This window comes from Colletotrichum fructicola (assembly GCF_000319635.2).
Source record: "Colletotrichum fructicola Nara gc5 chromosome Unknown KSG_Nara_v1_contig04, whole genome shotgun sequence".
NCBI lineage: Eukaryota > Fungi > Ascomycota > Sordariomycetes > Glomerellales > Glomerellaceae > Colletotrichum > Colletotrichum fructicola.
The window spans coordinates 421,838-436,570 of NW_027094054.1; the positions used below are offsets into that span (position 1 = coordinate 421,838).

The window sequence follows — 14,733 nt, forward strand, 5'->3', positions numbered from 1 at the left end:
GTTGCTTTTGCAACGTCAGAAATCCACCGCCACTTTGACGGCAGGGGAGGCGTAAATATCGTGGCTGATTCTCGACACAGCTCAGATCTGCTTCGGTCTTTCCGCTGGGAAAAGGTATTTTTAACAGCAACGGTCGACCGGGAGCGGCCGCCCACGGTGGGATTCTCAACGCTGAGAGTGCAGTGTGACTCTTTGTATTTTGATTGGGCCTCTAGGGCGCTGTGAACAGAATGAAACGCGACTCTGCCGTCCCTATGAAGGCCCATGATGTCTCATCGGAACATGACCGATCTCTCCCACTGCATGACTAGCTCAGAGTGACCAAGTCGGACTCTGTGCCCTCAGCCGCTCAACGTACAACAGAGGACTTTAACTCCATATCTCAGTGTATCTGTACCATTGGCTGTGTCTCAATGAGGATACAGCCGGCGAATAGTCCATTAACGTTGGGTATCCATGAGTAGTCCCGTGGCGGTCAGTAGAGAGTCATAATCGATATATTAATCGCTCATGACGATGTTGTTCTGTGGGTACCTCCATCTTTCTTCCCTTGACCTCGATTTCAACTCTCGAAGCGCTAGCTTCGCCTTCCGGCCTGTCAAAACACGGGATCAGCCTTACGAGAGACACGGTTAGGGGGAAAAGGAGCTGTGCCGGTTGTTCCAACATCCAATGCGCTCGATGGAAAGTTGATAACTGTGCTTTGAGGTCTGTAATAATTCTAGGTGTTATTGGCAGCGGTGGTGATGCGTTGCAACCCACCACACACGGTGTTCATAGCCTCCCTGGGATACCCTGGCAATTAGAAAACGTGTTTGTACCTGGCATTATGATTCGTTGCTTGGTTTTACTCCTCGACAATGGGCTTTTCTCGGTCCGTCTCAACCAGCGGATGACATGCGCATCCTCTCTTCCGCATGCCGCGGGAATCGATTTTCAATTGCCGAACGTCTAATTGAGACTCAATCACACCTTTTCTACGTCCATCCCAGCTCTCCTACTGTCAAAGCTTTGCTAAGCATTGTGTTATTAGATATTGTTATATCTTCCACGTGATGAAGTTCTCGGCGATGAAGGATCAACCACGGCGCTGGATATTAAGTCAGCGGAATTTCGGCCCAGCGTTCAAGAGAAACGAATCGATCGCTCGACAAGACTATCCGACGGCAAATGATTTTCCCGTCTCATGATCAGTGGAGGAAGCCTTTTGACTCTTTTCGTCAGTTTGCCAAGTGATGGTGAGATGGAGTGCATGCGTGCCGTGTCGCAGAGACTATTTTTGTCTGGGCAAAGCAGATTCTACCCGCAACTTTGAAGGCGGGCCCGGTCGATTGATCCCTTTTTTGCGGTGTTGTCTCGATCCCTCTCCCGGCGTTGAAGTCGGCGTCGGTGGAGCCGGAATTGTGGTGGGTGCGCTCCGAGTCAATGACCTGGCTCAGCCCCATATTGGCACGCTTTAAAGCCGTGCTCCTTCATATAAAAAACGCGCTGAAAATGCAGATCAAATCTATGCTCCTGAGTCAAAATAATGAAGGGCTTATCTTTCGGTACATACGGTGACAGACTCACCTGACGTCACCTTAACTGGTAAACTTACACATCGTCGTAGAGTACAAATCTCAATGAGCACCCAACCCCAGATTCTCATGAAGTGGTAGACAAGGAACCAGGCCTGACTCTCGTTTACAATCGTCACTCTTTTTTGCTTTTTGTTTTTCAGTTATTGCCTTTTATTGCAATGGCATTCCGATCGTTTCTCGCCGTCGGACTGCTGGTCGCTGCAGTGGCCGCCATCTCTCCAGACGATGTCCTCGTGACCCGCCAGACGTTGGACTGTTCTCCAGATTCAGAGACAGGACTCAAGCCCGAATGCTGGGCGCAACTGAATGTAACCGACTACATCACGAAGTGGATTGCCGAAAACGGCACGAAGGCCGACTGCGATAACTTGGGATTCGCCCAATGTTTTCTGGCTTTCAATGGCTACGGCGGCCGAACCTGCGACACACTCACTCGAGACACCTGCGGGGCGTTCGAAACTGCCGGTGTTGCTGCCAACTACTACTCGCCTCAACAATTCTACACTCTTTGGAACATCTACGCAATTTCGCAGTTCTTTAACCAGTTTTCAGAGGCCCTCTGGAACGGACATTCGCTCGCTGCCGACACAATCGGGGATATCGTTGCTACCGTTTCCCCGTCTACCGACCCACAGGTTCCGAGCACTCTATTGTGGACTTCGATCTCCGGCGGTTTTTGGATGGCCGCCGTCGGTGCTTTCGCCAACCCCCTTTTGGCTGGTGTTGCTACGGGCATGGCTGTTGTTACCGGCATGAGCTCGTTCTTCATGACTTCGGTTTCCGGCTCTTCTAACTCTCGCTTCATCACGCTCGGAAAGATTGGTAGTGAGCTCGCCCAGCTCGTTATTGACTATCAAGGTAGCCTTGAGAACGCCCTGAAGGAGCTTCAACACAACAGCACCCTCTTTATTGCTGCCACTGAGCCCGGTGGCTTCAGCCAACGTGCTGTCACCAGCTTGAACCTTCAAGCCACCGAGCTTTACCACGATCTACAACTTTTCGTCCTCTCACAAGCCCTCAAGGCAAACGGCATCGTCTCTGCCCGCTCAACCAATGTGAACGCGCTTGACTTCGCACCCCAGACCAACGGCCACATCTCATGCCCCGGACTTGGCCCCGCGGGCAACTGTTACCAGTTCTGGATTGATCCCGATACGGGCAGCTCCTATGCACTACACAACCCCAAGGAGTGGAAGAACGACTACGTCGATGTTCTGAACAAGATCCACGACAAGAGCTGGGCGAACCTGAGCGAGATCTTCAAGGTTGAGGACTGCCAAGGCAAAGACCCCAGCTTCGACGGCACCAGCAAGGTGACGTGCTTGGCATCGCATGGATGGTGCGAGTATGCCTATGAAGGCCAAACCACCGTCACCGAGTCCAGGACAGCCAACAAACAATTCACCAACTGCAACAACGACAAGTCATGGGGCACTCTCTGCAACTGGATGAGCGGCGGTCTTGTCCTTCCTGTGTCTTATCTCGGACCTCTGCTGAAGCTCGGTGAGCTAGCGTGGTGCAGAGAGTATTAAGGGGATTGTAGGTGCGAATGGAATGCAGTAATGGACTGCAAGCGCTGGCTCGTCCGTCGTCGATCGTGAATCCACTGTCAATGTAAATAGTTATCTTCATACAATGTACATGAACATCCCAGTCTCAGATCCTGCAAGTGTCCAATCTTGAAGATGTTCGAACGCACACCTGACATCTGACAATGCCGGTGGGAGGATACGAATAACAGAAGCAAGTGGGGGTTTTCGCTTTCACCCCGCACAATGTCAACGGGGTTGCCGAGATCGAGATAAGAACATCTTCGCATTCGCGTCCCGTGCTGCGACAGCCCCACATTGCGACATACATTGAGAAAGTCGCGTGGTCGGAAAGTGTTGCACTGCAATTACGCAGTGGCAAGTGGACTGAATTGTCTAAAGTGTATGTACTGCGCCGCACCTAGATCCGTCACCGATGCAGGATAAGCCGCCCGACACGTTGATCGATCTCATTCGCCAGCCTGGTCATGATGGGACACGCAGATTATTCCATTACCTCTTCCCTCATGTTTTTTTCTCAAGTTGCAACACCTGAGTCGCGGTCGTTTTGATGAGGTGACATCCTCAATCGATTGCAAAGTGCATGCGCCTCCAGGTCAATCATAACACCCAACAGACCCTGCTCCGAAAGTCTTTGTGTCAGTCACACAAATCATGGCGGAGGTCCTCGGCACAGTCGTCGGAGTCATCTCGCTCGGCATCCAGGTGAGCTCGGCAATCGGTGCGTACATCGAAGGAGTCCAGTGCCGCAAGGAGGAAGTAGAATCAACCCGTCGGTATCAGAAGTCCTTTCAAGTACTCTTGACACAGATCGGTTCTCTCAAAGACCATCTTCTGAAGTCATCTATTTCAAATACCGCGGCCTTAGAAGAAGCTTTGAAAGCTGCAAATGCTCAGATAGCACAGCTTGATGGGTTTCTGGGCAAGATTCTTGTTCCAGACCACTCTTCATCCTCGAAGTCAGTCGGGCAGAAATTTCGGGATGGCAAGAGGAAGTTACTATACCCTTTTCGCAGAGACCAACTGGATGCTGTGGAACAGAAGCTCGAGGCAACAAACATCGCTTTTCAATCGGCGATGCAAGTGATGGAACTGTATGGAACCTGTGATTAATCATTGTTGCCATAACTTACCATTGATAGGGAAATGTCAGTGACCGTACAAGCGTCTGTCTACCAGATTCAGAAAGAGACAACGACTACAAATTCAGTGCTTCTTGACATCAAGAACAACATCGATCGTGGGACCATGTATAACCAAAGCAACAACCTAGCGACTAAAACCGACATGGATGAGTTAAAGTCCGTGGTTGAAGCACTGGTGTCTTCGAATTCCGATACCACGATGATTCTGAAGAAGTTGATGTCAAAGCCCGATGCACTGAAGGTGGTCTGCAGGGAATTACCCAACGAGCAGCCACATCAGTCATTGTTCCGGCCCAATAAGATATCCGATGACTTATATTCTGGCGAAGCAGACGGCCTTTGCGAGAGCTTGTACTGCAACTGCAATACTCGGCGCGGCTTGAAACGTACCACGAGGCGGTCTGGGCCGGCTTTTCTAATAAAAGAGGTCCTCGTCGAGAAGCCTCACTTCTCATGGTGCCCTTTGGGTGCCCCTGTCTATGGACAAGGCAAGTGGTCCGTTGGGATATCCGCAAGAATGTTGCGAGGCCTTGCCTCAGTGGCGCTAACTATTACAACATCCACAATTCTGGGTGCTGGTGGTTTTGCCATATCGCCATCATTTACGTACCTTTCAATACGAGACACGAGTCCGGCACGGAAAGCCCTTCGCTTGCTTGGCAACGCTTTCGACGATTGGGAGTGGAGCGACGAGGACTGCAAAAGCTTGATATGGCGCACCATCAAGACTATACAGACTAGTTTTAACTCCAGAACATCATCGCCATACGACATAGACAACTCTGGAAACACACTATTACACGATGTCATGATATCATGGTCCAGATCCGGCTCCAAATTGCCGCGAAATGAGATTGTGAAATACCTGTCAGGTGCTGGCGTCCCACGGGACCGTCCTAATCAAGCCAGAATGTAGGTGCCAAAGCGACGTTGAAGCTCGAAGACATGGATTTTAAACCATTGATAGTTATCCCTTCCAAGCCGCTCTCCACTCATCCACCGCTGTTCACACGCCACCGACACACATGTTCCGTATGTTGTGTCCCGATGATTGTCTTTCAGCCCTCGACATCCAACAAGCAAAGACCTATGGATCGAAGGGGTGGGCCACAGGTTCCCTGAAAGCCCATGCTGAAATAATCAGCCAATGCCCGGAATTCTTTGAATGTGAGGGACAATTTTGCTATAGCTATTATGATTGAAACAACATGGTGCTAGTGCTGATATTGGATAGTGTATAGTGGGCACCCGACCGAAGCAATAATCTCACGCAATGCAGCAGCCTTACGATACGTTCTGGACCGTAACGTGTCGCTTTCAGAGCTGAGCGAGCTTGATGCGTTTGGAAATAACTCCCTGAATCACCTCCTCTCCTGGCCAGAAGGGCTCAAAATTGTTCTGGACTGCTTTGGAAGCAGAGTATTCGATACGCCCGGTGAAACCCTGATTCTAGAATATGCCCTGTTCTGGAGCGGCTATATTTGCGACCCTAACGCATCAGCCAAGTGTCGGGAAGACTGCGCGTGCACTTATGTGGTCAAACTCATCATGGACATGGACATTGAATGTCTTGCGAAGACCACAGGCCGACACTTTTGGATGACTTCCGTCGCACATGCATCCGTCAAAGCTCGTGAGCTGCTTATAGTACATCTTAGAGACGCAAAGCAGGAACTGAAAGCACTCGCACTCACCCATTTGGCGCCTCAGGAGATCGAGGAGTGGGATCTCCGGTCTCCCAGCATCCTGGACTATCATACCAACAGTGTTCTCGCCGCTCTCGACCATAGGAAGCAGCATGTTCCGTATAGACTTGTCACAAACCGCGGCGAAGACTACGAAGATTATTATACATCATTTTCTATCACATCCTAGCCCCATACGGCTTCGATAGTGCCCCGATCGCAGACACATTCTATCACCACGGTTTTCATGACATAGACATGCTTGACTCGGCCGGCTACAACCCGTTAGCACGAACAGTCAACTCAAACTACGCAGCTTGGTTGATTCAGCATGGAGCAAGGCTGAATGTTCATACTCCTTGGGGTATGGAGGGACGCGTCGTTGCACATAAATTGTCGCATTTTCTGGCTGAAGGGACTCAAAACGAGGGAGGAGAGATGACTTTGGATGCGTTCGCAACCATCTCTGGCTCCCTGTGTGACCACTGGTGTCTTGATTCATGTGTATGCGGCTGTTCAAGTCAAGGATGCCATCCTTTCACATCCATGTGGACAACGTTGTTCGAAAAGGTCCTACATGACAACCAGCACACGTCGCCAAAAGATCTTCAGCAGGTAATTGTTGATATTTGTAAAATGACCGCACAAATAGAGCCAGTCGGTATTGAATCCGAGGAGTTCAGGTCAGCCTGTCTGCGAGCATGTACGTTTGCAATTTTGCCACTGCTACACACGTGCTGCAGCCCACAGTTGGGAATAACGAATGACGCGGAAGAAAGACTTCGATTGCGGGAAGAAGATGCTTTTGAGCTCAGACGGCTTGAGGTTTTGGTTGAAGAGTTTGAGGAGGAGAACTCCCAATCGGCGTGCTCTTTGACCGAATTCATGCGAACGTGCTGGGCTGAACGAGTGGGACGCGTACTTCGCGAGATTGAGGATCAACGGCTTAACGAGGAAGAAATTCAGAACATCGAGGCGCTAGGTGTTTCGCTACAGTTTCAACTGGAAGAAGACGATGTTGAGGAAGACCCTTCTGAAGTGGGTTACTGGTACCGGAAGCTTGATGCATTGGTTTCATGATAGCTTCCGCGTTGTGCCGTTGCTACTACCTTGCAAATAGTGACTACAAGAGTACGAATTGGTGGCTACTGATTATCGTCAAGCGAGAAAAGCTCGCGCATCCCCTAACCATTAGTGTTATCCCTCTCTCCATCTGTTCCGGAGGTGCAGTTAATCTGCAACAGGTTGTTATCCAAGTTCTTGCACTCATACACAGGAGGCTTTCCGCTCGGCACAGTGACTGTGACGTTTTCGGCGCGAATGTTGCTGCAACGCTGCATGATCAGGTATCAAGTCAGTGCCTATCCGAGATTGTGATGTAAAGGCTCAATGATCTGGGTTAACTTACGTCTGAGGCACTGCAAACTAACGTCCCGGCCTGGGGGTCAAGCTTTGCTGAGGTCGTGCCGTAAATGTTCTTGAGCGTGATATCGGTGATGGTCAGGTTGGCCTTTGGAGAAATCCTGGATTAGCACGTAACATCAAGCATACGTCGAGGCAAGTAAATGTAGCTTACCGGGTGCTCTTCGCAAAGAGTTTGGTTCTTCTGGCCATAGCATTGGGTGATTGTAATGGCACGATCATTGTTGATGTTCTTGAACAGATCATACGTAACGTTCCTCACACGACCGAGACCACCACCTCCGTTGAGGAGAGTCTGGAAGGATGACTCAATCCCTGGCCAAACCTTGATGCGGGCAGCATCGCTGGCGTCAGCCATGGTGATGTTGTAGATGTAGAGGTTCTCCACAATATCAGTCTCGCCCTTGTATTGGCCGAGAGATCCAACGCTGATGCCGTGTGATCCGGTGCAGTCAAGGTTCTGGATGACGACGTTCGTGCTGTTTGGCTTGAAAGACACGCAGTCTAGAGAGGATCAGTCGCGTGCCCAAATTGCAGTAACCTGAGAACCCACCGTCGGTGTTGATGATGTACGAATCCTGGATGACAACTCGGTCGGAGCGATACGTATCCCATCCGTCTGAGTTGGCGATCTTGGTGCCGTTTGTGCTCTGTATAGATGTCAGGAATGCAGATAAAACTGTGAAAGGCTTGCTACAAACCTCTGCTCTCAGATCCATGTTGCTGATGAGAACATCAGTGCTGTTCGCAATCAGGTTGAACCACTGCATATTTCAGTCATTAGTGTTTAAGAGAGAACATCTTTCGGGATCTTACGTTCGGCGGATTGCGCATGCGAAGGTGGGACATCGTGGCTCCCTTGACTCCCTCGAAAGAGAACAGCATGGGCCTCAGAAGCTAGAACCGAACAAAGTCAGCCAAATGACTACTGAGATACTTCGCCATACTCCAAGTAACCACTTACACTGCTGTTCGTCTGGATGGCGACCCAGTAAGCTTGGCCACGACCATCAATGACAGACTGGTCGTTGCTCAAATCACCGTAGATGTTGATGTCCTCTCCTCCAAGCTTCCAGAAGACTGACTGATTCTGGAAGGCGAACTTGAAGCTGTTTTCGGCCCAGTAATAAGGGTCATCGTTGAACTCAATGGATCCGGTGATGACCACGTCAATGTGCTTCAAGAAGGTGAGATCCAGGGGCGAGCCGATGAGGTAAGACTTGTCGAAGACAACGGTGCCACCATCGTTGCACTTCTTGAAGGCGTCCAGAATCTTGGGCGCATCGTCTCGCTTCTCTCCACAGCCGGGCTTGACGTAGCAGTACCGGCCCTTCTCTCTGGGAGGAGAGTGAGGCATGTCCCGTCCGGTGTTGTAGGGAGCTGGCACAACATGAGGACGTTCGGGAAGGCTCGGCTTCGGCGAGGCAACTGATGCGGCGGAAGACACCGGTAGCAGCGCAGAGGCCGCGGCCAGAAGGCTCAGTGCAAGAGAACGCATGGCTGCAACCGTTCAGCAACAGATGGGGAGATTGAGGTGAACAACGCAACGACCACCAGGCATCGCTCATAGTTCGTCTGAAGTTTCCATCTTCATATATAACAATTACTCGGAAATTATCCAACTCTAATTAGGTTTAGGTAAGGTACCACGCCCAGAGAATCATAACATCATCTGTTAATGTTCAGCGCAACGATACGCGGAAGATTTGTGGGGTCATGTAAAGGTTGTTCGGTTCTGTCGGTGAAAATTCTCGCGGAGCCAGGGGCAATCTTTTCTGCTCAATCTTCCGCCCACAGCGACCTGCTCCCCCGTTCTGACTGTTGGTCGAACTGGTTAAAATGCCCTGCGGCTGAATCCTGGGACCACGCGGCCCCGCATGTCCAACCCCGCGCGATGGGGGAGTGAGATGCGGAGAAGCTTACTGAGGGGGGAATGGATAAGCGTGTGGCCACTGAGGGTTTTCCGCTTGATGAGCCGAAATTAGTGTTGAGGAGTGTTCATGAAGCATCCTTCCCAAGCTACCGGGATCATGCTTCTTTGTGGGTTTGTCGGTGTGAAAGGGTCGCTCGCACACCCTTGGTGTCGAGGTTCCCAACTGCGACGAAGAAGTCGTGTTTACAAACAACGTCGTCGAGTGTTGTTTCAAACATTTCCCAATCGAATCTGCGAATGACCGTCGCCGTGGCCAGATACAACTCAGCATAGGCAAGACTGAGAGCGGTGTCAGTGGAAACTCCCTCGAAGATGTTTGTCATGGAAGGGTTCGGCTTACTTCATGCCAAGACACTGCCGACTACCTTTTCCGAATGATACGAGGTACTTGTCTAGCCTCTTGCCCCGTCTCTCCGCTTCCAACCACCTCTCGGGCTTAAAAGTCTGAGGCTCCGGGAAAATTGTCGGGTGCATCAAGACGAAGTATGGGGTTTCTGATACGGGTGTCTGCGATGCGATTAGTGGTTGGCGGGGCAGGTGTGGTGATCCGGGGCAGTAGCTTACCCCTGCCGGAATGACATGTTCACCATACTGGATGTCGTGGTGGGCGATGCGTGGTAGACGAGTCGTAACTCCATATGAAAGTCGAAGCCCTTCACGAATGACGGAGTTCTGTAGAGAATCAATGAGAAACAAGGCATATGTTTTGCACGATGCGAAACCCACCAGATAAGGGAGCTTCTGTAAGTCAGCCCAACACAGAATCTCCGTGGCTCTTGGCATCGCCGCATCAATTTCTTCTCGTAGCCTTTTCAGTGTATCGGGCACATACTTTAGATAAAAGAGGATTCGAGTGAGGGTTTGGGCTGTTGTCTCAGACCCTGCGCCAGTCAAAATCTCCGCCTCGTCGCACAACCTCTGCAAGGTCTTCTCTTCTGGGGGCAAGTCGCTGTCGCGCAGCATATGAAAGATGGTTCTCGAAGCAGCCCCAGGCTGGCTGTCCTTTCCGTCTAAAATTGGCTCAACCTGTTGTTTAACGCCCGCTTGCCAGCGAAGTAGATGGCCAACTGATGGGTTCATCGCAGAAACAACTGACAAGGGCAGTCTTTTCATGACCGGCAACATCCAGGGAAATTGCCGACCAACAGCCCCGCCTTCAAACGCCCCGATGATGGTCTCTTTCCATATCAGTTTGAAGTCAGGTTCGTCCAGGTACTTCCGATCATTCGCAAAGGCGTAATCGCATATGATGTCCATCGTCAGCGCCATGAACGCGGCATCAAGACGGACCACTTCGCCCGTCTGCGCGATCTCGCCAAACCTCGCCGAGAGCTTCTCCACCTTGGACCGGATCAGCGGCTCCAGTTGGGTCACGGAGCGGACCGAGAAGAATGGATTCAAAGCCCCGCGGCGCAGCCGGTGCAGATCATGCGGCACAGTCGAGAACGAGCTGCCGTCCGCGCCGGCGAGATTGGTCCACCACCGATACTTGTCGGACTTCCTGTTAGATGAGTAGAGTTCATCGTAGAACTCGGGATCAATGATGTGCAGCTCATATGGGTTGATTCTGACAATGGGCCCTGTGCCGTGTTAGAAGGTGACACAATGACTCAGGGGGCTTTAGGGGTTCTTCTACTGACCGTATTTCTTGTGCATGTCCTCGATGCGCCAGATGAATGTCCCTCGCTTAACCACATCCCAGTAAAACTCATTCCACAACGTCAACGCTGCAAATTTGGGCCCTGGAAATTTTGACAGTGGTGAAAAGAAGACCCTTCGAATCGCGCTGATAACGAAAACCAGCAAAGGACCAGCTCCAAACAGGAGGAGAATCACGCTCCAATCCATCATCTTCCAATTGTGGTCCAAATATGACAGGCAAGGGATGCTGCAGGATACTGGATCACTGTCCTCGCAAGGTGACCAGTGAGATTTTGAACAGTCCAAGACCTGGTGTCGATGACCCCGCTACCTGGTTGAGGCATGGCGTGACCCCGCGAAAAATCATTGAATTCCAGCGGTGAAAACGCCATTACCATGTGACTGGCAAGACGCTATCGAGCCGCCATTCCTGATTCCTCTCAGTTGATACCGCTAGCAGGGTTCAGCGTGGAGCAGAACAAAACCCTCTTAGACGCTCCCAGCATATCGATTGGTTGCAGTCGGCAATGGCACGAGTGACGAAGGAAGCATTCAGCAGACGACTTTCCATCACCATTTTGATCCCGCTCGATGCTCCAATGCCCTCCCTGGGGGAAGCTGATGGCCTGTCAGCAATTGTCATCCAATCATCACAAGCGTTATCTTCGTGTCGTGTTCCCTGACGCCACATGGCGAGCCCCGTTGATCCTTTCGGGCCCGAAGACTGCCAGAAAAAGATGTCACCTCCCTGATCTCATGTCCCCACGAAGTCAGCATTTCCCCCTCCTTGCCACTTGTTGTGAATCTCAGTAGCTGCGTACTGTTTTTGCCCTTTACCTGAGCCAGGCTATTGAATTTACAGGCCAAGATCGACAAGTTACATGTCGTCTAGTCGAGCTACTGAACGGCCATTTAGCAGCATTTGGGTATCCGGCTCATTGGATCATGACCTCCACAACAGACGACTCCTTACGGGCCACCGATGCCGCCGGCTCCCCGAAGTCAATCAAGTCGGCGGGGTCCCGAGCCGGCGCACGCTCCCCGCGATCACCATCGCAAGCTTCAGGACACGGGTCCCCTGCTGGAGCAGCCGGAGCAGATGAAGCTGTCGAAGCGGAAGAAACTCATCCTGAGTTAGAAGCTGAAGTGCGCTATTTTGACTCCTAATTAGGGTTGCGACCAAACGACTGACAAAACCCACTCTGCAGTCTGATCTTGCTAGCGACACCGCTTCCAATTACGCCAGTGACGTTTCCGATACTTCAAGTGCGACATCCTCAATCTTTGACTACGAATATGAAAATGGCCGTCGGTACCACGCATACCGAGCTGGACAGTATCTCTTGCCCAACGATGAGACCGAGCAGGAGCGCCTCGATATGACCCATCATGTGTTTCTGTTGACTCTCAAAGGTGAACTTTGTGCAACGCACTTGGATAATCCTCAACAGATACTCGACATTGGCACCGGCACTGGTATCTGGGTTTGTCCCTCGAAACACCGCAAATCCCACAGTTTTACTAAAATAAAATGAAAACTTCAGGCCATTGAGATTGGCGACGCGTTCCCTTCAGCGGAGGTCACTGGAACAGACTTGAGTCCGATTCAACCGATTTGGTGAGTTGCGGCGCATTTCATAGCTGAATGTCATGTCTCAAATTAGTAGGGTCCCGCCAAATGTGCGCTTCGAGATTGACGACGCCACTCTAGAGTGGACATTCCCGAAAAACCATTTCGACTTCATCCACGCGCGTACTCTTGCTGGCGCGGTGCAAAACTGGCCAGCCCTCATCCACCAATGCTACGAACACGTCAAGCCCGGAGGCAGCATCGAGATCTCGGAAGGCAGAGCTAACTTCTTCTGCGAGGACGGCACTCTCAAGGGTGACTCGGCAACGTGGCAGTGGCTCAGCGAGTTCAGGAAGCTGAGCGCCCCGCTGGGTTTTGACATTGCCCCTGCACTTCCTGACATGCTAAAAGGTGAAGGCTTTGAGAACGTGAATTACATGCAGAGAGTCGTCCCCATGGGTACTTGGCCCAAAGACCGGGAGTTGAAGGAAATTGGCCGGTGGTTCAGAGTCCAGTTCCTGGAGATGGCTTTGGAAGCGTACACTCTTGCCTTGTTTACCCGTGCCGGTAACTGGAAGAACGAAGAAGTTCAGGTTCTACTGGCTCTGGTGAGAGAAGAGCTCAAGTCGGATAAGATACACTTGTACACCTACACGTAAGGCTTCCTTCCTTGATTACACCGAGACGACGCTGACCGAAAAAGTGCCTTCGTCACCGGAAAGAAACCTTTAATTGCCGCATAATCTCTAAGGAACAGGCAAGACCGATCACAGTTCTTAATGAAAGACATGCGGACATATCCTGCATAGGTTTAGCGATGATGTTTATTTTAGAGACCGCTTATTCTTCCCGTGCTAGAGCGATTACCTTTCCTGTGGCTATACTATAATCACTCCACCACCGTTGATGCCGTCGTTGTTGTCTTTGTCGCTTCTATTGTTATCATCGTTATAGTCGTCCTCATCGACGCTGTCGCTACTATCACTGTCGATAGTAGTAATCAAGTGCACAGGAAATATAGCCGCGCATACACAGGAAACCTAGGCGATCTCTTATTTTATTAAGCGACTAAAAGATATCAGGCGGTCCTAGCTTTCGGGCATACCGTAGTCCAAAGTCTCGTTGCCGTTCAACGGCACGACAAAAGAAAATTCGATTCTTGGAGTTGGGTATCAGTCACAGACAAAAGAAACCACCTGTTTAGCTGCTTTTCTAGCCCCAAACACTCAATTCAATCTCTTGTATCCATTGGGGCCACTGGCCCAAGCAACCATAACTTCAAAAAAGATCCACCGCAATGAACGAAGACCAGCCATCACTGCGCTGAGTCCGATAACAGAATAGTCTTGCAAGCCCCGATAATCGGGTCGCGAAACAATTGGCCAGCATCAAGCCAGGGTAACGTATCAAAAGGATCAGAGCCACGGCTCAGCGGTCATGTTGAGTCCACCGTGCTTGGTAATACGGATTTGGCGCTGGCCGCTCTGTACGGGGAGGGCCGTTGACCTTAACCCTTGGTCTCTTCGGTCCGAATTTGACGGCAGGCTCTTGCCAGCCCTTCTTTTGTGTCCGCCTAGGACCATGCTCGTTTACAACCCAGGGCTCATGCTCATTCACTGTGAATGGCGGCCGGGCCGGTGTCGTAGGATAAGGCGGATAAGGCATCGGTTGGCGACGAGGTCTTCGGGCGGGCCTTCTGTTCCAAGGGAAGAACGCAGGAGGCGGTGGTCGCGGCGGCGTTGTTTTGACTGAGTACTCAGAATATGTAGTCGTTGTTTCATCGTCGTACATGCCAGTGTATGATGTAGGTCTTGGTTTCGGACGACGATTCATGAGGCAATAACAGACGATCAAAAGGATGGTAACGACGCCGACTATGCCGCCCAAGATCGCACCAATTTGGGCGCTTGATAGAGACCCGCTTCCCCGGCTCGGAGGCGGCGCCTCCGCCGTCGGGGTTGTAGCAACCGGTGTTTCCGGGATATCAGCGCCGGGGACCGGAGTGGGGTCCCCGGGGCCGAGCGTGACGTATGTGAGAAAGGTGGTTGCCGGCCGTCGAATGGTTTGTGTAATCACGTGAACGCCTTCCTCGTCCTGTTGTCGGGCAGCAAGACCGAGGAGGCCGCCGATGGGCTGCGAGATCGGAGTAGGGTAGATATGCATGCTGACGAAATCACATCAGGTTGGCTGATGAGCTGCCGTCTCTC

General features: G+C 51.4%; 5 protein-coding genes across 5 annotated transcripts; 3 read left to right on the plus strand and 2 right to left on the minus strand.

Moving 5' to 3' along the window:
- Positions 1 to 1,738: 1,738 nt before the first annotated feature.
- CGGC5_v006878 (uncharacterized protein) lies at positions 1,739 to 3,112 on the plus strand (the record flags this gene model as incomplete). The annotated part of the gene is made up of 1 exon (XM_032019760.1): positions 1,739 to 3,112. The coding sequence occupies one exon, from the start codon at positions 1,739 to 1,741 to the stop codon at positions 3,110 to 3,112; it is 1,374 nt and encodes a 457-aa protein (XP_031883131.1).
- Positions 3,113 to 3,784: 672 nt separating this feature from the next.
- On the plus strand, positions 3,785 to 6,150 carry CGGC5_v006879 (uncharacterized protein; the record flags this gene model as incomplete). Its single annotated transcript, XM_066151758.1, has 5 exons — positions 3,785 to 4,089; positions 4,147 to 4,224; positions 4,273 to 5,187; positions 5,243 to 5,442; positions 5,510 to 6,150. 5 exons carry the CDS (start codon positions 3,785 to 3,787, stop codon positions 6,148 to 6,150), a joined length of 2,139 nt encoding a protein of 712 aa, XP_066008856.1.
- Positions 6,151 to 7,144: 994 nt separating this feature from the next.
- pgaX-1-0 (Exopolygalacturonase X-1) lies at positions 7,145 to 8,880 on the minus strand (the record flags this gene model as incomplete). The annotated part of the gene is made up of 7 exons (XM_032019762.1): positions 7,145 to 7,294; positions 7,369 to 7,470; positions 7,537 to 7,886; positions 7,936 to 8,032; positions 8,084 to 8,146; positions 8,199 to 8,279; positions 8,347 to 8,880. 7 exons carry the CDS (start codon positions 8,878 to 8,880, stop codon positions 7,145 to 7,147), a joined length of 1,377 nt encoding a protein of 458 aa, XP_031883120.1.
- Positions 8,881 to 9,410: 530 nt separating this feature from the next.
- sdnE-6 (Cytochrome P450 monooxygenase sdnE) lies at positions 9,411 to 11,166 on the minus strand (the record flags this gene model as incomplete). Its single annotated transcript, XM_032019763.1, has 5 exons — positions 9,411 to 9,594; positions 9,656 to 9,822; positions 9,880 to 9,987; positions 10,042 to 10,895; positions 10,956 to 11,166. 5 exons carry the CDS (start codon positions 11,164 to 11,166, stop codon positions 9,411 to 9,413), a joined length of 1,524 nt encoding a protein of 507 aa, XP_031883119.1.
- Positions 11,167 to 11,901: 735 nt separating this feature from the next.
- On the plus strand, positions 11,902 to 13,269 carry CGGC5_v006882 (Secondary metabolism regulator LAE1; the record flags this gene model as incomplete). Its single annotated transcript, XM_032019764.1, has 5 exons — positions 11,902 to 12,102; positions 12,165 to 12,440; positions 12,501 to 12,574; positions 12,624 to 13,181; positions 13,230 to 13,269. The coding sequence occupies 5 exons, from the start codon at positions 11,902 to 11,904 to the stop codon at positions 13,267 to 13,269; spliced, it is 1,149 nt and encodes a 382-aa protein (XP_031883121.1).
- Between the last annotated feature and the right edge of the window lie 1,464 nt (positions 13,270 to 14,733).